This window comes from Tasmannia lanceolata, unplaced genomic scaffold (genome assembly GCF_043159265.1).
Source record: "Tasmannia lanceolata isolate RefF3 unplaced genomic scaffold, GAP_Taslan_0.1 ptg000005l, whole genome shotgun sequence".
Classification (NCBI taxonomy): domain Eukaryota; kingdom Viridiplantae; phylum Streptophyta; class Magnoliopsida; order Canellales; family Winteraceae; genus Tasmannia; species Tasmannia lanceolata.
The window spans coordinates 21,565,826-21,590,941 of NW_027518682.1; the positions used below are offsets into that span (position 1 = coordinate 21,565,826).

The window sequence follows — 25,116 nt, forward strand, 5'->3', positions numbered from 1 at the left end:
AAACTTTTTAATAAAGGGAAGAGTGCCATTGTCAAAACTGAGAGTGGTGTTATTATTTATTTCGATATATACTTTCTCCCCAGTAGAACTTATCAAATTATGTGGAGTGAGAGATCATTTTGTAGGCATTTGCGCAGAAATTTTTTATCTAGAAGAGTGAATAGACTGATATATACATATTAAATCCTGCAAAAAGTCATATAGCTGTAGGATGTATGTACGGTTTGAAGAGTCAAAATAAGTTTGTTGGGGTTTAGGCTCAATGGGAAAGATTCGTTGGGGCCATGTCCGTTTCAATTTTATTTGGGAGATTTGGCTTGACAAAATGCTCGAATTTTTTAGGATAAATGTTCTTCCTTCTACCTTCTAGCTTGGAAGATCAAATACAATATGCCCATGTGGGCTAGTCGTCATCAAGATTTTTGGGGTTACTCTGTGTTGAGTGCATTATTACGAATGGGAAGACATTCTCATCAGGCACCGTCACAAAGAAGAAATCAGCTTTGTGGAAAGCTCCTTACCCCAATACTATTTAACTCCATGTTGATGGTCGCTCCCTTGGCAACCTCGGCAAAGCAGGAATTGGGGAGCATGTTTTGAGATAACAATGGTGTCATCCTTCTTGTGTTTTCAGGTTCGATTGGTGCAACAGATTCCACGGAGGCCGAGGTTCAGGCTATCCAACTGGGCATGCGCATATTTAGGGAACAAATGGAAGGTAAAATAGAGGTGGAAAGGGATTCATCTGATGTTATTTGTTGGGTTCAAGGTAAGAGTGTAGGTCCTTGGAGATTAGCTAGGTTTTTGGATGAAATTTCTACATTGTATGAAGATGGATTTATTTCTTTTGTCCATATTCCTAGAAGTGCCTTGGCCAAATTAGGGGCCTTGCAGGATTCCTTGTATGTTTGGGCAATCTTTGCCTATTGACGTGCACTTGTAATCTATTATCTCTAATAATATAGTTATCTTTTGCTCAAAATATAAGTGCTTTGGTTTTTTTACCTAATAAAAAAGAAAACTTATTCTTCTATCTCTTCTCGTTTCAAAATCATTGTTTGTTTCATCAGGCTGGTGCGACTATAGCGGTGACGGTAGTGATGGGGTGGAACTGATCATCACTCAAACTCTATCAAGAATCTACATTGAGGGGCCAAAAGTCATAGTTGTTAGTGGACTTTCTTTGATCCTCAAGTGGCCGTGATTTTAGGTTTTAGGCACACTTTCATCAATATATCTGTATATTGACCAGATCTTACCTATTTTTATAATACTTGTTAATTCTAAATGACAGCCTATACTGACATTTACTATTACCAATTTTTATGGGGACAACAGTTGTCCCAATTAATGCATGGGCAACATAAGTATGTAATCTAGTTTAGTTACTCCCATCTTGATCGGATGATCTTAGCCCCTTGATCTAAAAGCCTCCTCATTTTGAGATCTTGTAGAAAAGAGTTTACACTAGATATTAATTTGGGAGATACTACTATATGGTGTCCGTAGCTACTTGGACGGTATTTTTTAAAAAGAGCAGTGGGCCCACATGGTTGGATCATCCTAACCATTCTTTTGTTCGAGGGTTAGGATATTCCATGTAGAAACTTTCTGGGCACTGCATATCTAAGTGGGTCAAATAAATGAGTGGTTTGGATCATCCAACCATGTGAGCCCCACTACATATATTTTAAATCATACTGCAACTACCTTTGGACACCGTATAAAAACTCTGAATTTAGATAACACCTGTCCCGGTTGCCCAACTCTTTAATACAAGAGAGTTACTTCCCCAGCATACTAAACTAGAGTGCTCAAAGTCCGGAGCACTATACGGTACCGCTCACATTAGTCACTGCACCCATGTTCATACAAAAAAATTTCTGCTTTTATGACTAAATTTTGTGAGATCAAGATAGAGGTAGAGCTTAAAAATGTCATGTATTTAATAGCTATAAAAGAAAGAACATACATGTATAAGCTATCCAGAAATTTACTTGTATAAGCTATTCGATAGCTATAAAGAAAATTACACTTTAAACACCACTGTCTCTCTGTACATGACGCATGTAGCATCATGTTACTCTACAATACTAAGATCTCTCGCTTTCCTCTCTTTCAATCAAAATTCTATTACTTGGTACAGAACAGTCTATGGTATGAGCGAACCCAAAATTCTGACGAGTGTCTATCACACAGAGAGAGAGAGAGAGAGAGAGAGAGAGAGAGAGTGTTTGGGGGAGTGAGGGCTGCCAATAACGGAAGCTTTTTCAGTTTCTACCTCGAGAAAAACACGCGTCGAAAATAAGAAAAACGAGAGAGAGAGAGAGAGTTTTGGTAGGGTCATCACACGAGACTTGTAAAGCGCTTCGTAACAGCATTTCACAACAAAAACGTTGCAAATAGGACAAAGTAATGTCGGTGGAATGCACAAACTCATGTGGGTGGCAATACCAGTATACCACCCCGTTTAATTATATTATTGGACCCTTTTCACGATGTGAAGACCCCAATTCTGGCTTAAGGTGAATAAATTAGCTATAGCTATACACGCATCCTAGCTGGCCAATTAATAGATTTTTTTTCGCTCTAAATCGGGGAAATGATATCTCCACTCCCTTGTTTTGACGATGGCATTTTTATAGATTTTGAGAATTTTATTAGCTTTAATAGCCAATAAAAAATGAAGAATAAAGAAAAGAGTAGCATGGTTAAAAGAAGGGAGTGTGGATATCATTTTCCCTTTAAATTATTCATCTATGATCAAGCATGTGGCCCGTTTAGGACTGAGATTTTGGGTGTGTTTGGTGTACCGTTTGAAATAGCGTTTAAAACGCCGTTTTGCAAAACGGTATTTTGGTTCAAAACGGTGTTTTGCCAAACGGCATTTTCGTGTTTGGTTGGCCAGATCAAAACGGCGTTTTAAACGGCAAACGGAGGTATTGTGTGTTTGGTTGCAAATGCCCCAAAACGGAGTTTTAGTGGTAAAATGACCAAAAAGGCCATTGTTTGGTTGGCTTCAATGTAACTCAACTACTCTCTCATTAGGCCCAATATTAAAAGGTCATTAGGATCTCATTCAAACACTATTAAAATTAAACATCATTGCAAAAAAAAAAAAAAAAAGGCTATACCCTTGGGGTTCTTCTCCTTCTTCTTCTTAACGGTCGGATTTGACGAACGAGTGGAGGCGTTGAGGCAGTGAGGCGGACGAGTGGGTTTGCAACTTTGCAAAGTAGATGAAGAAAGTAAGAAACTAGGGTTTCTTTTAATTCTTTTGTCTTTAAAAAATCAAAATTAAGAGATCATATAATGATATCAGCAGCCCCTTTTTTTGAATTAAATATTAACAATTTAACAAATTTGTGTCCTCAAGAATGATATTAACACCCCCACTTTTTTGGTATTTGACGTAACGCATAAAGTCGCACGCATATATGTAAAAATGGGTTTTAGTGAGGGCAAACACGTAAAAACCCACAGCCCAAAAACTCCGTTCAAAACGGCGTTTTGCAAACGGACCTCTCCCCCTCCGTTTGCAAAACGCCGTTTTGAGGGTTCAAAACGGTGTTTCAAACGGTGGATGCACACCCAAACACTCCCAAACGGCCGTTTGGCCCCAAAACGGTGTTTCAAACGCCAAACGGTGTTTTAAACGGTACGCCAAACACGCACTTTATATGGTGTCTGAGCATGAAATCCAATATTATTCTAAAAGTACAGTGGGGCCACTTCAAAGGATGATCCAAACCGTTCATTTATTGATACACAAGGTATATAAGTTGTACCTCGCATATCATCTCCACAGGATGATCTATAATGAGCAGTTCATGTACAGATCAGAGGGTTAGGATCATCCATTGGAGATGATCTGTTGGGTGCAGCTTTATTTACATCATGGCCTGACAAATGAACGGTTCGGATCATATTTTAAAGTGGGCCCCACTATACTTTAAAATAAATACTGGATTCACGCTCGGGCACCATATAAAATCTCGTTAAGACTAACCAGGGTTAACTTCACCATTAGCTCAGGTTAGTTAAACCACGCATAAAATCAGCGTCAACTAAAAAACCCCAGTCGCTCAACAGAGCTTTTTGGGCAACTAGAAAAGAAAGAGAGAGCAACAGATCTAGGCGCTCTAATCTGCGAAAATGGCGTCGATCCATTCCGTTTCCCTCTCGTTTCTCTTTCTAATCTCTTTATCTTTGCTTCTTCTCATTGACGCCTCTGTTCACATTTACTCTGGTGCGAAATTCAGTAGCAAGGGAAATGCTTTCGTACTCCATGGCGGTAGCGAGGGGCTCTACGCATCGATTCCAAATCGGAATGCGAGCTCGGTTCTAGGAATTGGAGATTCTTATATACGGTATTTGAGATCAATTCCTTATATTTCTTTTTTTTTGTTCTGGTTTTTTTTCATGCAGTAATTAGGTCTTTTGATTTATATGCGGAGGATTTATTTTGTATTGATGTTTCTTATAGATGTAGAGGAAGTGCTGATTTATTATTTTTTTTTCCTTTTTTGAGTATGTGAAAGATCCTGTGTATAGTCACTGAGATGTAATTTTCGAGATCTGTGATAATGCTTGGATCGAATTGCTATATGGAGAGTGACGCCGTGACGGTGTAATTACACTAACGTTTTTTTTTTAATTTATTTTTCTGTTCATTGTTTTAATATGAAATCTGGCAAATTAATTGTTTATTTTCATTTTTTCCCCTTCTCGAATCTTTTTCCTAATCATTGATTTATATGGCATGCCTGCCGCTAATATTTGCTAACATTCGTACTGTAATATTGGGGTTTATGATTGATCTGTATTTCTGTTTAAATTTTTTTTTTTTCCTGTTGACAATAATAATTTTGTCAAAAGCGAAGATCATCAAGACAGACTCATTCCTTAGGATATAATTGTTTGTTGGATTTTTGGAATATGTCATGTATAGCTTTCAAAAAAGGAATGCTTGTATGAATTCAGGTGTGGATGTCTAGTTGATTTACACATTTTATTAAACTATCTTTACCTGATTCAGTTTTCTTTTCTATTATGATGGAAGTTAGTGGAAGGGAGATGAGTAAACATGGGTGGCATTTTTCTGATGTAGATGTCTTGTTAATGCGAGCTTTCTACTAAGTTGTATATACTTGATTTCATTGTTTTCTTTCTTGTGAACAATGGCGGTCTTGGCAATCCACAGAATGTTTGTTGAATGTGCAAATGGGTAGCATTTTTCTGACATTGCATGTTAATGCTCTTTCGCCTCTCTATGTTATATTCTGAGCTGGTGAATTCATGGTTTTTGAAAGGTATAGACTTGTGGGGATCTGGAGTTTTTTCCTAAACAAAGAAGTAGTTTTTTTTTTCAAAAATTATAAAGATAAAAAGAGTTTATTCCAAATTCTTGTCGTAGCAACTTATACCAGGAACTATTTGCCTGATATGATTCCATTTTTCTGAAATCAGTTTTGACAAGATTACATTTCGAAGGACTAAAGAAGCTGCCCAGGCTAATAAAGGAACCAACTCAGGGTTGGTTCAAGCTATCGTTTTTGAGGTGGAAGATCGAGAGACAATTGGTGGTTCAGCCTATGGTGGTCAAAGAGCCATTTGCTGCACGTCTGATCTGGCAAAACTTGGTGCCTGTACGGAAGGCCAGGTCATCCACCGGCTCTCTACAGCAAATCCTCAGTGGCCACAAGTATTTGGTGCTTCTTTTGAGGCAGATAATCTTGTTGCAACGTTGGCACCAAAATCTATACCAGTTACAAAAACTGGGATGTATAACCTGTATTTCATATATTGTGATCCAAACCTTAAGGGGTTGGTTATTGAAGGGAAGACTATATGGAAAAATCCTGCTGGCTATTTACCAGGAAGGATGGCTCCGCTTATGAAATTTTATGGGCTAATGTCTCTTGCTTTTGTGGTACTTGGAATCTTCTGGTTCTCTCAGTATGCTCGATTTTGGAAAGAGGTCCTTCAATTACAGAATTGCATAACCCTAGTTATTGCATTGGGCATGTTTGAAATGGCTTTGTGGTACTTCGAGTATGCTGAATTCAATACTACTGGAGTTCGACCCACTGGGATTACGACATGGGCAGTTACATTTGGTGCTGTCAAACGGACAGTGTCACGTGTCATCATCCTTGTGGTTTCTATGGGCTATGGTGTCGTGAGGCCTACTCTTGGCGGTCTTACTTCAAAAGTGATTATGCTTGGAATGACATTCTTTCTGGCATCTGAGGTGCTTGAACTAGTTGAGAATGTAGGTGCCATAAATGATCTTTCAGGAAAGGCCAGATTATTCTTGGTTATTCCGGTAGCATTGCTTGATGCTTTCTTCATTATTTGGATATTCACTTCCCTCTCCAAAACATTGAATAAGCTTCAGGTATTCATTCCTCTTTAATTTTGTTTGAATAACTTCTCTTCTAAATCACTATGACTGGCCTAAATTTCCTCTCATTTTTTTTTCTTAGTAGAGACACATGTAGATGTATTTCATGTGTGCTCGTATCTTCTTAAATACTTTCTGTCTGACAGAAACTATTATAACTTGTCGAATTTTGCATGTGATTGGCGACAGGCCAGAAGGATGATGGCCAAATTAGATATTTACCAGAAATTCACCAATGCATTGGGTGTGGCTGTTGTATTATCTGCAGGTTGGATTTGTTACGAGGTAATATTCTTTACTTTGCATCTTACTGGAGACCAAGGTTCGATAGTAGCAGAAAATTGGCTTGTCCAAGTTCTTGATTTTTGGTTTAAGGAGCAGTGGCTGCTGCTGCTGCTGCTATACTACTACTAATTATTATTGTTCTTATTATTGACAGGTACCAAACTACTTATGTTTATTTATAAGCATTCCCTTCTTGCTCTTTGGCCAAAAACTCCAGCTAAAACTACACTATTATTTCTTTGGATTTATTATGTAAACAATTTTTTTGTCAATATAGATCAAACGAGAACTGTCGGATTAGGCACTTCTAACAAGGAATGTCTGATCTATTACCTACCTCTTTCTGCTGGCTTAAATATATCCATATCTTTTAGATGTTTCTTTGTGTACTATGTATATATCTGGTATGATCCACTTAAAGATGGCGACTGATTTGCTATTGGCCCCTGCAATTACAGAGACTGCTCTTTTTCATCTTAGCATTTCCACCATTACTTTTCTATGCTTATTTTTCCTCCAATTAGCTCTGTATGTAATTATGTATACATCTGGTATGATCCACTTAAAGATGGCAACTGATTTGCTATTGGCCCCTGCAATTACAGAGACTGCTCTTTTTCATCTTAGCATTTTCACCACTACTTTTCTGTGTTGCTTTTTCCACCAATTAGCTCTGTAACAAGTACATTTTTTTGTAAGATTCTGCATAGGCCAAGATATGCTTTTTTTGTGCTATTCTTCATTCCCTGGCCCTGTCTAAGATACACTGCCAACTAGTTATTGAGGTAAGTGTCTAATTTTGTTTGACATGCAGTTGTACTTTAAATCAAGCGACGTGTACAACCAGCGGTGGCTAAGTGCCTGGATCATCCCTGCCTTCTGGCAGGTGCTTTCCTTTTCTCTTCTCTGTGTCATCTGTGCTCTTTGGGCACCATCTCAAAATTCTATGCGGTGAGCTCTTATCCTCATTCCAGGTCCCTTTTGTTTAGTTGTGTTGTTTAGTTTTTTAATTTAATTGTTATAAGGTTTAAATACATATGCTCTTACTTATACAATAAAGGCAAACTCTGGTCTTCGTATAAAAATGACTACTTGTTTTCACTGGTGATGTTTTCTGAAGATAACATTTGATTCATTATCCACAAATACGGTTCTAGCCAAATTCTGGAAACCGTGTTTTAAAAGCCTGGATTCTGCTGATCACTTTGAAGCCAATAGTTGGATACATGGTCTAAAATACTGAACAGAAAACACATTTTTCTTAAGCCATGTGATTTCCTGGTAGTAGAAAATTGACTCGCTTTTCTCTAGATTTGGTATGAAATTGAAAAATCTGCTGATGTTTGTCTGAAAAAGTCCACTTCCTGTTTCACCTGGTTATGCATTGCACAATGCAGAAGTTCTTTCTGAAGTTGGTCGAGAAAAAATATCCACCGGTGTCTAACTTGTTCATAGTATAGGTGCACGGACCTTCTATTTTGGATACTTACCCCTGTCAGTGTCACATGATCCCTAGATGTTTGGGTCAATGTATATTAATTTTTTACTTTCTAATTACCACTTGTGCTCCCACCTTCTGTCAATTCTTGTTGACTGATCCTAACTTCAGCTGCTGGAACTTACAACCGCCTCATGAAATTATGCTAGCTATTCATTTACCACTTTATTTACATGAAATATTTAGATTGAACAAGGTAGATGTTACATGTTCCTTGAGAACAACAAAGATGACAACAACAGATTGAAGGGAGATGCTGATGTGAAAACATAAAAAGCTTCAGAAGTTTTACCCTCCTACCAAATCCCTGCACTTGCCAAAATATGCAATTGTGAAACTGATTGTCGAACAGAGACCTATGGTAAATTTCTCGCTATAGAAATCGGCATTTGCTCCTGGTTATGGCCAAACTGTTGCAATGTTGACGTCAAACAGTTCAATCACCGCCTTGAAGACAACTCCACCTATCATTAAATAGATCATAATTGCAGCTCACAAACCGTCTAAAAGCTTCCAGTTCTCAACAAACTGTATATTTCTTTTTTTTGAAATGGAATTATTTGTATTTTTTTTGAAATGGTACAAACTGTATATTTCTATGCTTCCTAATTCATTTTTATTTTTCAAAAAAAAAAATATTTCTATGCTTCCCATTTTTAACAATCTATCTCAATGCTTCCAGATCTTAACACACCCACACCTAAAATATTTAGAATTGTGTGAAACTATGTAACCAAGTCAGAACATTTCTTGAAAAAGTGCTATGCTGGGTGTGTTGGATGTGCAACAGACACATCGCCACATATTTGTAAGACAAGTTTGGTTTTATCTTTTCCTTTGTCTCTTGTTACTTTTTAGAGATTGTTTATGTGGATTTCTAGTAACTGTATTTATCTGGATAAGAATGTCAGCCTTCTTGAGGTTGTAAGGGGCATACATCTTTATGTCTAAGCTACATAATAATAACTTGTCTCCAGCCAATACACATTTCAAACTGTATTTCAAACCAACATCTATTAAATGGAAAATATGCCAGCTCGGAATTCAAGGCCATTATGCTCTAATCGCTGTTATTCTGAAGCGGTGAAGCCATCAAGTTAGGTATAAAAACCGTATTACGACTGAGATCCCATAGGAAGCTCTTTCATGATTCAACTCAAATTCTATTTGACAAAAGTTATATGGTGCATCTAAAAAATGGAAGACATAAGGCTTCATGATTCTCAGTGGTTTTAAGATTCACTTATGATTGTTAATGGCTGACGAAATGGAATTATTTCCAGTACTAAGAGAGGCTTCTTCTGTTACTATATAAATGCCACTGATTGTTGTTAATTGACTTATTGTTCAACTCAATGCGATGCAGAAGGTTTAGAATATTATTGATTTGGGCATATTTTATTCAAGTTGTTACATTGTTGATTAATTTATTATGCATATTTAGAACTTTACATGACAATTAAAGTATATGATAAGGTCTAAATATATCTGCATCTGTTAGATACGCGTACTCAGACGAATCAAGTGAAGATTTTGACAAAGAGGATTATACTCTAACACTGATAAAGCCGGCTAACCCCATCCCTTTGAAGGACGCCCGGAGTTCTTTGCCTCTGCTGGATAGTAGAACTACACAGAGCAGTGACTCCATCTTGCCCAATGGGGGGTCTGAAGAAGATAAGAGGGAATAGTGAGGTGAATTTCTGCTTGCCCGCATGGTTGGTTTTATGGGAGCTATGGAATTTTTTCAGTGTCTTCTATGGATGCCTTGACTGCTCCATGTTGCTCTAAAATGGCAAGGCAGTGAGAAACAGATCTTGGAGGGAAAATGCATGTGGAGAAGAGGATGGAGTGTATTTCCTTCGTTCTTTTTTTTGTCTTCTGTCGTATGTTTACTGATAGCTTAGCATACGGTTGTAAAACAGTGCATTAGATGGGTGTTTTTGTCATTATGAGAGCATTTCAGTGGTTTGTTCAGATGATTTCATGGATGGGCATATAAATAATGGGGAAAATTAGCACATCACGATTTACCAACGTTACTTAATCTCAAACTAGCACCCTTGTAAGTACCATACAAACCAAAGATAATAACAAAAGGTGGGGAAAAGTTATGGGCCGATTGGAATTTGTGGGAATGATTAAATATAAGAAACTGACTTCGCACTTGGTTACTTTCCCGGAATGGCTGAGATTAAAACAAGAAGAGAAATGGATAATGATCAGCAATCAAAAAGTGAGCTTGGGGTTGTCTGGAAGTGAAAATTTTCCTAGGAAAGTTAATTTTCATGCATTTCCTTGGATGTGAATGTTTTTGGGGCTCACATCATGGTTTTAAATTTCGACCGAAATTTCGGATTTCGGTGGGGGCCAAAACCGAAATTTCCCAAAATTTGATATTTTGCGAAATACCAAAATTCAGTAATTTCAGTTCGAAATTTCGAGAAAATGGCATTTTTAAAAAAAAAATGTTACTTAATACCAAATTCCGGATTTCGGTGGGGTCCGAAATAGATACCGAAACTGAAATTTAAAACCTTGGCTCACATTGAAATAATGTAGCTGCAGTGTTACATGTCTGGGGTACTCACCGTTTTGTAATCCGGTGAAATTATTTATGAACTTTTGACTCTCATCAAAAAGAAAAAAAAAATCACCCTTTTCTAGGAAAATTTTATTCATGCTGGACCCTGGAATTTTTCTTTTCATAGGTTATTATTTTCAAGGTATTTTTCTGAGATTTTTTACCTTAATCGCGACAAAGGGCTCCTCTATTTTCATGGTGCAACCCTCTTGTTAAATCACTGCTTTCATTGCTATTCTTATAATACATATGCAATGTTAACAGAGCCAGCAAAACTATGAGGTTAATACTCCGCTTTCATTGTGATTCTCGTGTCAAAGGAATTAATAGCAATGCTTATGAAAGTTTTTTTAATATGGGTTTATCAAGTGGTAGAAGAGAAGTGCAAGGAGAGCGTGAGAGGAAGAGAACTGAGAGGGCATGAGCAACGACAGAAAAATAGTGAAAAGAAAAACCCTACTCAAAAAGAAAGATTGTGTTTTTCTTATTACATGGGACTAGTTGTTATTTAAAGACCGGTTAAGACAATTCTAGACCCATTCAAACATAAGACCAGTCTGCCTCTAGCCGAAGGTTCATGCCCTTCTCCTTAGCCAAGCATCGTCTGAACTCCGTTAATTATAGAAAGAACAACAGAGTAATCTCCGTTGCTTATGCTGAAAATACTATAATTTTTTGTTTGCAGAACATAAAAAATTCCATCAAAGGATTTGGAACCTGTTCCGATCATTCAGTGTGTGTGAGATACCGTATGAAGGGATTCGCATTGGGAGCGAGACCAATGATATCTTCATATTTGGCCAGCTCAAAGTCCTGGAACTGGAAGGCGGGCGCACAAGTGCACCCAACCAACGAGTAATGGGTCTCAGCGTCCCTAAGAGGTGCTCGGACGAGTGAACTGCCATTGGAGGAATGGGACTCCACATCTCTCGTCGGAAATGAACCAAACCAAACATTCGGTGGCACCGTGTATTGGGGGCGTTGACCAGCTTCAAGATCAAGACCAAGAACAGTCAGCTTAATCTGCCCATCTTCACTAAGCTCAAATACCTGGTTAATGATCATCATAAAAAGAGAAATCAGAAGATGTGTATATTAGTATAGTATATAGAAGTGAAATGTGGATTCCTTTATTTCGTAAATCTATGAAACAAGGCCGAGTTTTTCGAACCGTGAGAGGTTCGCCCATGTAAAAATGCCAGACTTCGGCACATGGGATGCGGTGGAGGTGCGAGATGCTTCCAGATGGCAGCAAGAAGTAGATGGATGTGCTGATTGGGCGATCCACCTTGTCTGAAAAAGCATTTAGTTAGAAGCTGAAATGAGGAGTAAGAAAGGCTGAATAAGATACGTTTCAAAAAAATAAAAAATAAAAAAAATCGAGTAGGTTCATATCTCACAAGGGCACCAATCGAATCAAATCTTGAAATGTAAGATTAATTGTTTTAGAAAAAATAAATGACATGCGAATTGCTTAAAATTATGGGGGAAAAGGGATACAGGCAAATTAACCAAATTATAAAATTCCACATCTAATTTTGGCCAATTTACAACATCACGTGCACTAACTACTTAATAATGAAACTTAAGCAGTAGCCATCACAGTCATCATTATTCAGAAGTTAATAGTCTGAGTACTGGATCCAATTCTATTTCATCAGCATCCAATGTGCAAGACAGAACATAAAACCCACAAATCATAGCAGTTTAGGCCCTGTTCGTTTTAGATTATGAGTTATGACATCCGATTGTGAGACCAAAACCAATTATTGGACTCAAAATTAAGTTTAATTTTGTGTTAAATAATCAGTTTGGGACTCACAATCGGTTGTCACAATCTAAAACAAACAGGGCCTTAGCAACGCCAGTTCAAAGAATCATTTATAAGAAGAGTAGCAAAAAATTATGGCCACATAAACGTTGGCAATAGTATTAGTATACATAATTTTCCTAAAAGAAATGAGTAATCTACAGATTCCAATATAGCATCTGTTCATTTAAGTTGAATTTAAGGTAATGAATGCTACATCGAAAGCTATTTTCCTGGTAAATAATATTTGGCTATGAAGATTGAAATTTGATGCCTCACGGTCAAGATGACCTATGATCAAAGATCAGACCCTGCAGCACCAACAGTCTCACCACTATTATTAACTAATTAGTATTCATGGATAGTGAATGACAGAAATATCAAAATCAATCCTAAGCAACTCATTAGTGAAATAGAAACAGACAAACTTCAATCAAATGAACTCTATAGAATCCCTTCTTGAAATAGATACGAACAAACTCAAATCAAATAAAATGAACTCCATGGAATCCCTTCTTGCAAAGAACTGCCTGTCTCATTCATCACAAAGCCAATCCAGCTCCCCGTGCCCTGTCACTCCCAAACTTCCAAGCAATCTGTATAAATCAAAATCGGAGTGAGATTGTTTGCAACACGCAACTACAACAGCTCCTCCCCAGTGTATAGAAGCTCAGTCAAATGCTCAAAATACTCTCCAAGTAAAAAATGTCAAACCAACTCAATCAAGACTCAGGTTGAGTACAGAAACTCAGTCAAATGCTCAAAATACTCTCCGAGTCAAAAATGTATAACGAACTCAACAAGACTCAGGTTGAGTTAAAAGGGTACTTGGTTATTCCAAAACCACCAAAACCTCATTTGAGTAAAACGCAAGAAATATGACTAAATTGTACAATGTTGGAGCTCGACTAACTAGATAAAGTATTCAACAGAGTTATGAGTCGACTTGGACTCAGGGCCACACCAAGTCCCAGCTGAATTGTGGACCTTTTGGTTTTGCTAAATCCATCTTTGGTATTCTGCTTGGCAAATTTCAAGATAATAGGCTAACGCCATCATGTTGTTACACCCTCTGACCTCTTCAATGGTGAAGTTATAATGGGGAAGCAAATTATGGCACATTAAACAGGGTGCTAACCTAAAGCTAAAACATTCAAAGATACTGACAGACAGATCATTCCTAGATAATCGAAAATATAATCCAAAATAGTGGCGGCTTTGATAATATGTTCTCCAGATGAAGTTGTTCGAGTCATCCTAAATTACCAGTCTATCACTATCTGAAGAACAATTTGAAATTCCCTCCCTCCCTCCCTCCCTCCCTCCCTCCAGGTAAAGCAGGACTTGTCTTGCTACATGATTAGCATCAAATTACAAATTTTGTACTCCTAGGCAGAAGGTAAGGGGATAAGATGTACTCTGTAATATACATGCCCCTTACGATGTACTTGAGACGAGTTCTTGCAGAGCTAATGGCTGAGGGAATTAAGCCACTTCTTTATCTTCGCAGCGCTCACAGATAGATTGTTTAGGTAGCATATAGTGGAACCAATCAGCAATTTACCTCAATTTATCCCATATCCTAAAATAGAAATCAGGATAGTCAGAGATGCAGCCCTTTTGAATCACCATTTCTACAACATAAGTCCAAAAGGGTTTGAGCAAGGCAAAGCACCATCTTCACCACTTTATAATGCATGGATGAACCATCAAACAGACGACCCAAGTCAATGGGCAGCTCCCCATGGTTATCCAAGAGGAACTAAAAGCGTTTACGCTTTACATCCCAATCCCCAAGAAATTTCCCACTGGAAAGTATTTAGCCTTTCCAAATCCCTAGTCTCACAAGAAGTTTTTGATCGACTTTACACACCATTGATGGGACATGTCATCTCTAAATTCAATACTGCCTGAATGTATGAAAGAACTGCAACCAGTTGTGATACCTTCTTTAAAGATGGAAACTAAAGTGATCGATATAGAATCATATCTTCTGAGCAGCTAACACATGGAGTTTCAAAGGCCAAGGAGCTTCTCTTGGGGCCATATGAAGCCCTTCTCAAACAAGATCACATGTTCATAAGCATTTGACACCCAGTTGAGATTCAATCGCTATCCGTTCTCTCGAACATAGTAATTTAAAAAAAAAATCAAGCTCAATCTCAAAATGAAAACATCAGCAAGGTCAGGTGCCCTTTAATTTTCACCAGCTAACCAATGCTTTTTTATTTTATAAATTTCAGGTTTTCACCTAAGGGGTGATAATCAATTCCACTTTACAGAATAACCAAGTCAAACTCAATCCCACGTCCCAAGGAACCTCACCCAGTCCAACCCTTAGCATATTCGGACAGAATTACTGATTTCTAACATTTTTGTTACATTGCTTTCTCTTTTCACTATAAGCCTGTTCATTAATCTACAATTCCAATCTACTTTTATCTCATAATTCAGGTAATTCATTGAGATAGTTGTTCTTTTATACTTCTTATTTGGGCTTGCTTTGCCAATCTCTTGTGATTTTTCATAGTTACAATTAATATGGTTGTTATTTTCAAACTCACAGATCCCGTGCATCACTGGAATACAAAGCCTCAATAATTGCATAAATGACTTACGAATTCCATCATAAGATTGCACTCTAAATTTGGGTGCATGTTCTCAAATCCACTGAGAGTCAACGCTGATATTACTCAACAAAAACTTCAAATAATCGATACCCAACTCAGTAAACTACAGAAACCACCCCCTTGATGAGAGTCTTGTGAAAAAAACAGAAAAGAAATTAAGCAAAAAAAAATGGCAAGAAAGTCCACACCCAAATTAACGAATACTCCAGTGAAAACAAAAGAATTATCATTAGATCTAACAAGAAGGCCCAATGAAATGGCAAAAGAATCCATACCCACATAGGTAAACCACAAGCATCCACCATATGGAAGAAAGAAATACTAATATAACAATCCAACATAGAAAACCCATTGAAAAAGGAGAAGATAAACGATCGATGCCCAAAGCAGTAAATTATATGAATGATCGAATTAAAAGTAATCCAAAAGACAAAATCATCTAAATCAATACCCCGAAGAATAACATCTGAAAATAAATGTTTCTAGAGTTTTACAAGGGATGTCATGTTATGATGGATGAAAATAAATGGGAGGGCAGGGTTGCTTACATTGGGGTGGAAGTAGAGATTTGGAGAGGGTTATTGAGGAATCTCTGAATGTTTCTGAAAAGAAACCTCCTTCCGGGTGAGGCACTAGATTTAACAATGTGGCGATTTCCGAAGCCATTTTTGGTGAACCCATTTCTTTCTTATTGAGTGCACAGCAAGGAGAATGGAGAGAGTCTGCGAGCTAAATGCAACAAAGGGATTCAATGTTCTTATGGTGGGACCCTTTTGTGAAAGACCAAAATTTCCCAGCCCCAGGGCTATCGTCTGAACTATCCACGCACCCTTCAATTTCCCATTATCAGTCCCTTTGGATCCACGACAAAAAATCATTACTAGGTGTAGAATTCATCACCAACCTATCTATTTTTGTCGCTTTTGTGATGGCAGAGGACTTGGACATTGGACATTGGACATTGGACATTGGACTTTGGAACTTGGGGTAGAGGTAAAATTACATAAAGGTCTTCGTGTTCCTCTAATATGACTAAATTTTAGGCTACTGATGGCACTACAATATTTTGATAAATGCACTAATTCAACCTGTCTTATATTACTTAAACACCTGTCAAAGGTCATTATAGTTCCCCAAAAGCTCTTAAGCCAATTAAAAAAAACGAAAAGACAAGTTGGGCTTGTGCAATTATCAGTACATGGTAGTGCCAATATCAATAGCAGACTGCAAAAGTGCCAAAGCTGACTTATCGCTGTTAAGAAATCTGATCCATGTTAGGTGGGACGCATCAGCGTGATTTGGACCCATCTTTTATTCACATCAAGATAATCCTTTTGCTATTTCATTAAAAGTTTAGAAAAAAATGAAGGAACATTTCGTTATAAAGATGAACATCCTTGTGGTATTAAAAGCATTTCATGTGTACAATGGAAGAACCCGACTCCATGTATTCCTCTTTGCTAATCCACATCTGCAATCAAACAACCACCAATTACCATTAATATGTGTGTGTGTGTGAGAGAGAGTGATCAGTTGATAAGCTGTTAATGTTAAAAGAGCACGAAAATCTTGACCGGAGCTCACGCTTTGATCCAACTGCAGCATCTTAGAAAGTCAATTGTAGTTGGATCATATCAGAGAGCTAGGATCATCCTTTGGAGATGATTTTGGGGGCCAACCTATTTACATTGGAACAATTCAAGTGAATGGTTTGGATCTTGTAGCCCCCAATATACTTTTTAAAAAAGGAAAGTGATACATTCCACCATTTTCTTCCGTGGGCCACCCTCGTAGATAAGGGTGTCAATTTTGGCTCGGGCTCGGAAGCTCGCTTGAGCTTGGCTTGAATCCTTAACGAGCCGAGCCGAGCCCGATTTAGGCCAGGCTCGGCTCGTTAAGAATTTAATATATTTAAATATATATATATTATATATTAATATATACACTAAAAAGGGTTGTCCAGAGAGTGAAAGGGGGAGGCAAAATATGTCACTTCATTTTTGGAACCCCATTTGTTACTTGGACCACCCCCCATAGTGTAAAAAAAGTGGTCAAATTATACTAGATAGGGCTTTCCAGGGAAGATGAGGGGTGTGAACTTAATATAATCCGAGCTTGGTAAGGCTTGCGAGCCTGGCCAAGCCTGACCGAGCCCGAGCCAAGCTTTTGAGCTTAAAGAGCCGAGCCGAGCCTGGCCAAGCTCGGCTCGGCTCGGCTCGTTTACACTCCTACTCGTAGAGTGTATTTATGACTACTCTTTTCACACTACAGGGGTGGCTGGGGAAGAAAAGGGGGCAAATATATTATTTCTATGACATCATGTAAAAACTCACATGTACCTGTTGAAAAGTACTGAGTGAAGCCAAGATGGAGCCGCCAATCCACACGCTGTACTTCCTCTCAGGAGGGGCAACCACTCTAACCCTAACAGAAGCCGGCGCCAATGAGCTGAGCTCCTTAGCCAAGCGATTTGGCAAGCCAGGTAACATGGTGGTCCCACCACTCAGCACCACGTTCCCATACATCTCCCTCCTTATGTCCACGTCACACTTCATTATAGATTTGAACACTATTTCGTGTACTCCCGCAGGCTCCATCCCTATTCGACCAGGGTCAAACAAGACTTCGGAGCATCTGAATCTCCCGGATCCAACGGTTATACTCTGCCCATCTGGCAATTCGTAGGCACTCTCCACTTCAGAGCTCTCCATCGATGTGGCCAGCTCCTTCTCAAAGTTGATTGCCACGTAAGCAAGGCGTTCCTTCATGTCCCTTACGATTTCCCTCTCTGCTGACGTGGTGTACACGTGGCCTTCTTCTGTTAGGATCTTAGTCAAGGTGTCAGTAAGGTCCTTGCCAGCTAGATCGAGCCTATGGATGGCATGTGGAAGGGCATAGCCCTCGTAGATGGGGACCACGTGTGTCACTCCTTCTCCACTGTCCATCACAATGCCTGCATTCCATAGTTAGTCCCAATGGGAGATGTTAGTGGACCCCAATTTATAATAGTTGGGATTTCCAGCTTTAAAATTCCTACTCTGTAAATTATAATCAGATTAGTGATCAAGAATCACTATCTTTACCAGCCACACAGTGAATGAAGACAAAAGTATATTGGATCTGGTCTGACATCAGACCAGCTGTGAAATACCTTTTGCAATGGACCATAGCAAATCTCTATATGATATTATGATTTCCATGCTTACTTAGGCGCGCACTTGCACATATTTTTCAAAAATATATTGGATCTAACTTGTTTGAAGATCCAAGCCGTCGACTTGGATTGTCCAAACGTACATTGGTTGGCCCTCTAAAATATCTCGAAAGGTTGATCTTAACCCTACGATGAGTAGTGTTTAATGTATCATCGATTTACTTTGTTCAGAGGGTTAGGAGGGTCAGGATCATCCTTTGGAGATGATTTTTGGGCCCAACCTATTTACGTGGGGCGATCAAATGAACGGTTTGGATACTCAACAAGTTAGGCACACTATATATTTTGAAAAATACACACGGATAACGTATGCATGTAAAAACTCATATTTCTATTAAGTCCCTATGTGCTACTTCTACTAACATAAGTTATTTAATAATTTTTCAACCAAATGCCCTTTGTATGGTTCTAAAATAATGTTTTGTTTGTTTGTTTTGTATCTCTATAAAACTACATTTTTTTTAGCCAACTAATGATTTTATTTTTTCTCAGTATAAAAGAAAAAAATCATGATTTTAGAAGTGAATGAAGGATATTCTCATCAAATTCAAAAAATTATTTTTCTGCCCACATTTAACGGGAAATATTTTGCTTACTAGAGATTGATAAGCAAGAATCCCATTATAATATGAGAATCAAACAAGCCTAGCTACATAATCCCACCTATTTGATCAATGTCCCGCAAATAGAGAGAGTGGACGGTACAAAAACCAAGGGGGTGGAAAATATCATGATGCCCCCTTCTAAGGAAGAAACAAAAGAAACATGTTGTAACCTGTTGTGCGCCCGCTAGCATATAAAGAAAGCACGGCTTGAATTGCTACATAGGTGGCTGGGATCTCAAACACCTCAAACATTATCTCTACCATCTTCTCTCGATTCAGCTTTGGATTCAATGGAGCTTCTGTGAGGAGGATGGGTTGCTCTTCTGTCTTCACCCTTAGCTCCCTCTCAAAAGTGTGCTCCCACAGCTTCTCCATGCCTTCCCAGTCTCTCACTATGCCATGATCCACAGGAAAGCTCAAGCGAAGGACTCCTCTCCTTGCTTGCGCTTCGTCCCCTATGTAAATGTCCTTTTGCCCGATCCCAATCATGCTGTGTTTGTTTCGCGGCCGGCCAACCACGTTGGGGATGACCACACTTGGAGCCTCTTCCCCGGCGAAACCAGCCTGCACTTAGTTAAAATGTGTTTTAGATCATTGAACAAGTAGGCGCTACTTATAATATCTTTAAAAAAGTATGGTTGCAACTTGGGTCGGGCTCAACCCTATTTTAGCTCGAGTTGGGTTAGGAAAAGCCAACCTGATTTAATTTCAACCAAAACCCAATCCCTTCGCACCCGTCACACACACACACGATTTGATGACTCAAATCCCACATGCTCCTACTTGATGAATCCGACGACTTGGTGAGTGCACGAATGGATGGGTATCATGATACCTTATCTATCCAAGACAGAATGCCTATGATTGGACAACCCCCACCCCAATTTTACAGTGATTTTTAAGATGTTAAGTGGGTTGTCCCTTTAATATATTTTTCCTTTTTTGTACCCAATTCAGGGTGCAACTTGGGTCAGGCTCAACCCAAACCTGCCACGTTCAACCCGAATTTGCCTCAGGTTGGGATGGTATTTCCTTGGGTTGGGTTGGGTTGGGTTGGGGAAAGCCAACCCAATTTAGTTTCGGGTTGGGTTAGTGTTGAGGCCTTTGGCGACCCTACCGAACCCGACGTCCGATCCATAATTTTATTGTAATGTTTGGATTAAGTTGACTCAACCCTACCTGATTTGGTTAGAGGAGTTGGGTTACGGTTGAGAGATTTAGAGGCGGGTTGTGTTAGGGTTGACCATCCTTGACCTGCCGCTTGGGATGGGTTGGGTTAGGGTTGAGGGCATGCCATCGTGGGATGGGCTAGGGTTGGCCTCAATGCTATCCAACCCGACCCGAGTTGCACCCCTACACCCAAATTAAAAATTTGGGTTAGCCAGGTTGGGTTAGGTACGGTTGACCCTCCTCAGCCCAAGGCTCGGATTGGGCTAACGATGGTCTCAACCTGGCCCCAGTTGCACCCTAAAAAAAAAAAAAAAGTAGGCCCTATTTATTTATTTTTGATTGGTAAGTAGGCCCTATTTATACTTTTGCCAGCTCATATTTTTCTCATATAATAACGCCGGATCTGATCGAGGGAGATTTCTGTACGTTAAAATGTGGATGATATCCAATTTATGACCGCTGATCCATGAAGGGGCCCACCTATGGGTGTTATATTATCCATGGAGAGACCCATAAGACTGAGAAGGAAAGAGGAAGGAAAGAGGGACAAAAAAGAGGAGAGAAGAAGGGAACCAAAAAGGTCTCACCTTCACAGTTCCAGACCCGTTGTCGCAAACAATCGCTCGAATTTCATCATCTAACTCCATATTATTTTGGGTGGATGAACAGCAGAGTGTGAAAAAATTGGATGAACGAAGGCAAATAAAACTGCATGTCATGTACATGAAGAGAGAAGAAAAGGAAAGCTATGGAGGGGAATAACAGCTTTTGCCTTTCCATGAATCTTGGTATTTCTTTGGTGTGTTTCTTTCGGTTGCCTTTCAGCATCTTTGCAAAAGGGTATTCTCCTTCTCTACGTTAAAGCAAAGGTGAGGACAATTTTTTTGTAATGATCCAAACCGTTCATTTGTTGGTCTCATCCTAGATAGGCCATGGCCAACAAACGGTTAACATTTAAATTCCATAGATCTTTTGCCTTGCTATGGTATGGTTGGGAGCAAAGAGGCTTCATATCATCTCAGGCCAAATCATGAGCTATTGGAATTAGGTAAAGCTTCTTTCCAAAACCCACTATGGGCTAGATAGTGCATTCAGTGGGAATTATTAATGGTGTTTCCTCTGCCTACAGTTCTGTCCACTATGTTTAGACTTAAGAAGTTAATGGTATGATAGTGGTGATGGTTGCTTTGGATAAATGGGCATAGAAACTTAATAAATGGATCTTGAATGGCTGGTTAAAGAATTAGATGCCTGAAACATATACATAAATGCTGAAGATTTCCTTGACTCAGCACCGGTCATTTTCTTAAATCAGTTGACGGATTTTTTTTTATCAATATACTCTCTGCCTTTTAACATAGTCAATAGATTTTCAGCAGCACTTTAGTGTAATTAAGGACTTGGGACATAAGATGTTAATATATCGGATTATGCCCAGGTGATCCTAATCAAGCTTAACCAGATTAGTAATACTCTACATGCATGGGACAAAGATTATAAGGTCATTTTCAACCCCCAAAGTCATTTTCAATTAGATGATTCCTTAACTGGCTACAAGCTATTGAGTGACTAAATAATAAACAATGACTAATTAGCTGTTCAGGATTTACATCAGCCAGCTAGTGTTAGATATGAGGTAAAAATGTCATTGAGGATGTTACTATCAAGCATACTGGTATTGAATATCTTTTCAACTAATAATATCAGTATTAGGACATCACTAGATGAAGAAGCAATGAGATCTCCCAATCCATATCCACACTGGTATCCCAACTTAAATTGAACCACTTACCGCCCTTGTCGACCAGTCTACTAACGTTGTTTTTAAACTTGTCCTTGCCTGAATCCAAACATATGACAGTTAGCTAATATGCAGTAATGGATAGTGGCATGCTTGAGTTTGGCATATCTATTATATCTTACAAGGAGATGCAGTGCATATTGGTATTTCAGTTGCGTATAGCTCTCCAAGGTTGTCCAAGTCTACCCCAAAATTGTATAAATACCCCATCGGTTTTGCTCTTACATATATTTAGTGTTTCCAAATCTCTGGCTTCCCAAGCATTATCATGGTATTAGAACTACATATTCGCAGCGATTTGAGATCTTACTAGTTCTCTTCATGCTCTTCTAAATATACTAGATACATCTCAGGAAATATCTCTCAATCAGACTGCAAAGGACTGTGTATGCTCTGATCCCTTACCTTCTCTAAAGCAGTACAGAGTCGTAAATTGATAAGCTTGCTGCAAGACTAGCAAGTCCTGCTCTACTTGGGGGAGCCATTTCAAATCATTCTTCAGATAGTGACTGTTTTTAGGATTAATCGAACAACCTTAGCTGGAGAACATATAATCAAACCACCAGTATTTCAGATTATATTGCCAATGATCCTATGTAAGATCTGTCTGTCAGTGACTTTGAAGGCTTTAGCTCGAGGTTAGCACTGCCTTTAGTGTGCCATAATTCCTTTCCATGTTATGGCTTCCCCATTGAAGAGGTCAGATGGTGTAATAACAGGATGGTATTACCCTTGTATCTTTAAGGATGCCAAACAGAATACCAACGATGGATTTAGCAAAACTAAAAGGTCAAAAGCTCAACTGGGTTTGGGTGTAAAATGGTTATGAACATGCAATCTTGTTTGATAAGGGCTGTATATGACCCCAATCAAAGCTCTTTGACCTTTGTGGATTCCATTTGTTAGCAGTTCAGGAGATATGATTCTATATGGATCACTTTCCTTCTTTGAAGAAGGTATCACAACTGATTGCATTTCCATTAATATATGCTGGCAATACCGTGGTTAGAGGTTTCTTATGTCCTGTAGATGGTGCCTTAAGTCGATCAAAAACATCTTGTGAGATTATGGATTGGGGAAAGGTTAAATTTAGTTATGGTGTGGAAGTTCAAGTGAGAAATATCTTGGGAGTTGGATTTTAAGGATTGGTGAAGCATACTGCTTTCAGTTCAGATGATCTGGTTCTCCTCAGCCATTAGCTTCACAAGGACTCGTCTGTAGGGAGAAGGAGAGGGGCTTTTATATTCTGAAGTACCTCTGATACCTTACCTTCTCTTAGCAGCACATATCTCAAAAATTTATGTTAACCTTGCAGCATAACAAACAAGTATTGCTCTGCTTGGGGGAACCATTTTAAATGGTTCTTCAGATAGTGACAGTTTTTAGCATGAATTGAACAACCTTAGCTGTAGAATTTACACTCAAAGTTGCCACTTTTTTGGATTATATTGCCAATGATCCGAAATGCATATATGGCAAGCATAGCAGCGGATATGCCGCTCTCCCTTTGCATTTGCAATATTTCAACTGCCTGTGTATGCTCTTGGAGAATACCAAATCTGCAAGATATGGTTGGAGGTGTTATTCAAAATTTGAAAATAGAGTTTGAAATGTCTGTGGAGGCTCTTGACTGGGCTGGGAGTAAGTTACCCATGGATGAAATATTTAGCTGAATTGGAGTTTGGGAAATCACTTCCAAACGCTACTCCGAAATAACAGAATGACCTTGTTTGAAGGCCTTTGAGAACTATAAACATTATTTTGCTGAAAATTTTTCGGGTTATTTTTAGTATAGCAAGCAAACTCTCACGGAATTCTTGAGGAACTTGATCTTTTCAAACCCATTTTCCAACAGCCTAAAGATAGACACTTGAAAATAAACTACAGATTTCAACTTTCAAGACATGTAAAGAACTGTGCCTTGTTGGATTTTATTTTTATTTTTACTTCAAACTTGGATTGGTGTTATGTTTTTGGTGGACTCAGAAATCTGTTTGGGCATTTCCATCTTTGTTCCCAACTGATGTCTTTCAATGAAAAAGACTCATAAATGTTTCTCTTGAAGTTAGTGCATCACATTCATTACTTGGTTCTGAAGAATCTCATTCATTATGTGTCATAATATATGCCTTGTGATATCTTGACAATGCAGATGAGATTGAAATATAATCTGATAAAAGTTTACGAGTGAATCAGTTTTGGTTTGAGATCTAACAACCTGATGAGAAGTGGATGTTTACTCGGGGATATGATTGGTTGGATGTATGAATGAATTCAAACATCTTTCCTTGCTACTCTAGCACTGTGTCTTAATTAGGGAGTTCGATATATGAACACCATTTCCTTGATATCTATGATGTTTACAATAAACACTGCATGCTTCTATGGTTAGTTGCCAATTTTCCACACATGCGTTTGTGTTTCTTTTATTTTTCCACACATGTTCACTTTCTACAATCATATTTGCTTGGTATACTATTCTATTCAATTTCTTTCTTTCTTTTGTGCTAATTCAAAGGTTTTTGAAATCCAAAAGTGATAATAGGAGTGATCATATTACACTTGTTGGTGTATCAAGTGCCTAAATATATTAAACGTAACAGGTAATTTTTTTTTTCAATGGTAAATGGTAACAGGTAGTTTGATATAATTGCCTCCTGCTTTGGAGAAAAGCAGGGGAAATTGACTATGTCCATTGTCTTCTAATTTTTATATCAGATATAATTCAACACAAATATGCATGTAAACACACACTGACATGGAATTCGGGAAGCTTTCTGTAGTTCCCTAGCTTTTGTAGCTTTGGTGTATATTTCAGTTCATTTTCTTTTCAAATTTTTTTTTTTTTTTGGGTAGCTTTGGACTATGTAACGATAGCTAGAAATTTTCTGTAGGTCTCTGAAGAAACAATGTCATAGAATGATTTTCATGTGAACATACGAAACAAAAACTAGATGTAACAAATCAAAACAATTTGCTTACATGCGAAAGCATTCGTTCATGGGTCTTGGCTATTGTGCAGCTCCATCTGGTGCTGCTGATTTTTAGATATTCTCCCGGTATCACATGAGGGTCCCATTGAAATCCATTAGAACCTTGAAGAACTGTTGAAG

At 38.4% G+C, this 25,116-nt stretch overlaps 3 protein-coding genes across 4 annotated transcripts; 1 reads left to right on the forward strand and 2 right to left on the reverse strand.

Annotated features, from left to right (window-relative positions):
• Positions 1-4,073: 4,073 nt before the first annotated feature.
• Positions 4,074-10,166, forward strand: LOC143877952 (uncharacterized). The gene is made up of 5 exons (XM_077380299.1): positions 4,074-4,370; positions 5,470-6,400; positions 6,596-6,691; positions 7,506-7,642; positions 9,691-10,166. Exons 1-5 carry the CDS (start codon positions 4,156-4,158, stop codon positions 9,878-9,880), a joined length of 1,569 nt encoding a protein of 522 aa, XP_077236414.1. The 5' UTR covers positions 4,074-4,155; the 3' UTR covers positions 9,881-10,166.
• Positions 10,167-11,212: 1,046 nt separating this feature from the next.
• LOC143877955 (RmlC-like jelly roll fold protein) lies at positions 11,213-16,090 on the reverse strand. Its single transcript, XM_077380304.1, has 3 exons — positions 15,762-16,090; positions 11,945-12,066; positions 11,213-11,823 (listed from the first exon to the last, which is right to left on the reverse strand). Exons 1-3 carry the CDS (start codon positions 15,892-15,894, stop codon positions 11,500-11,502), a joined length of 579 nt encoding a protein of 192 aa, XP_077236419.1. The 5' UTR covers positions 15,895-16,090; the 3' UTR covers positions 11,213-11,499.
• Positions 16,091-16,378: 288 nt separating this feature from the next.
• LOC143877954 (actin-like) lies at positions 16,379-25,115 on the reverse strand. Of its 2 annotated transcripts, none has more exons than XM_077380302.1 (4): positions 24,986-25,115; positions 19,203-19,596; positions 17,553-18,166; positions 16,379-16,684 (listed from the first exon to the last, which is right to left on the reverse strand). In XM_077380302.1, the coding sequence occupies exons 1-4, from the start codon at positions 24,995-24,997 to the stop codon at positions 16,619-16,621; spliced, it is 1,086 nt and encodes a 361-aa protein (XP_077236417.1). In that variant the 5' UTR covers positions 24,998-25,115; the 3' UTR covers positions 16,379-16,618. The 2 variants fall into 2 exon arrangements, with proteins under 2 accessions (XP_077236417.1, XP_077236416.1); XM_077380301.1 differs by lacking the exon at positions 24,986-25,115 and adding an exon at positions 20,790-21,014 and having other exon boundaries at positions 16,381-16,684.
• Position 25,116: the final 1 nt, after the last annotated feature.

Coding starts and splice junctions, on each gene's coding strand:
- LOC143877952 (XM_077380299.1), top strand. CDS start 4,156: ATGGCGTCGATCCATTCCGTTTCCCTCTCGTTTCTCTTTCTAATCTCT. Junction 4,371..5,469: donor ATTGGAGATTCTTATATACG/GTATTTGAGATC, acceptor TTCTGAAATCAG/TTTTGACAAGATTACATTTC. Junction 6,401..6,595: donor AAACATTGAATAAGCTTCAG/GTATTCATTCCT, acceptor GATTGGCGACAG/GCCAGAAGGATGATGGCCAA.
- LOC143877955 (XM_077380304.1), bottom strand. CDS start 15,894: ATGGGTTCACCAAAAATGGCTTCGGAAATCGCCACATTGTTAAATCTA. Junction 12,067..15,761: donor ATCTCTACTTCCACCCCAAT/GTAAGCAACCCT, acceptor ATGCTTTTTCAG/ACAAGGTGGATCGCCCAATC. Junction 11,824..11,944: donor ACATGGGCGAACCTCTCACG/GTTCGAAAAACT, acceptor ATCATTAACCAG/GTATTTGAGCTTAGTGAAGA.
- LOC143877954 (XM_077380301.1), bottom strand. CDS start 20,927: ATGTACATGACATGCAGTTTTATTTGCCTTCGTTCATCCAATTTTTTC. Junction 18,167..19,202: donor TGCTAGCGGGCGCACAACAG/GTTACAACATGT, acceptor TATGGAATGCAG/GCATTGTGATGGACAGTGGA. Junction 16,685..17,552: donor CACTCAGTACTTTTCAACAG/GTACATGTGAGT, acceptor GTTTGATTGCAG/ATGTGGATTAGCAAAGAGGA.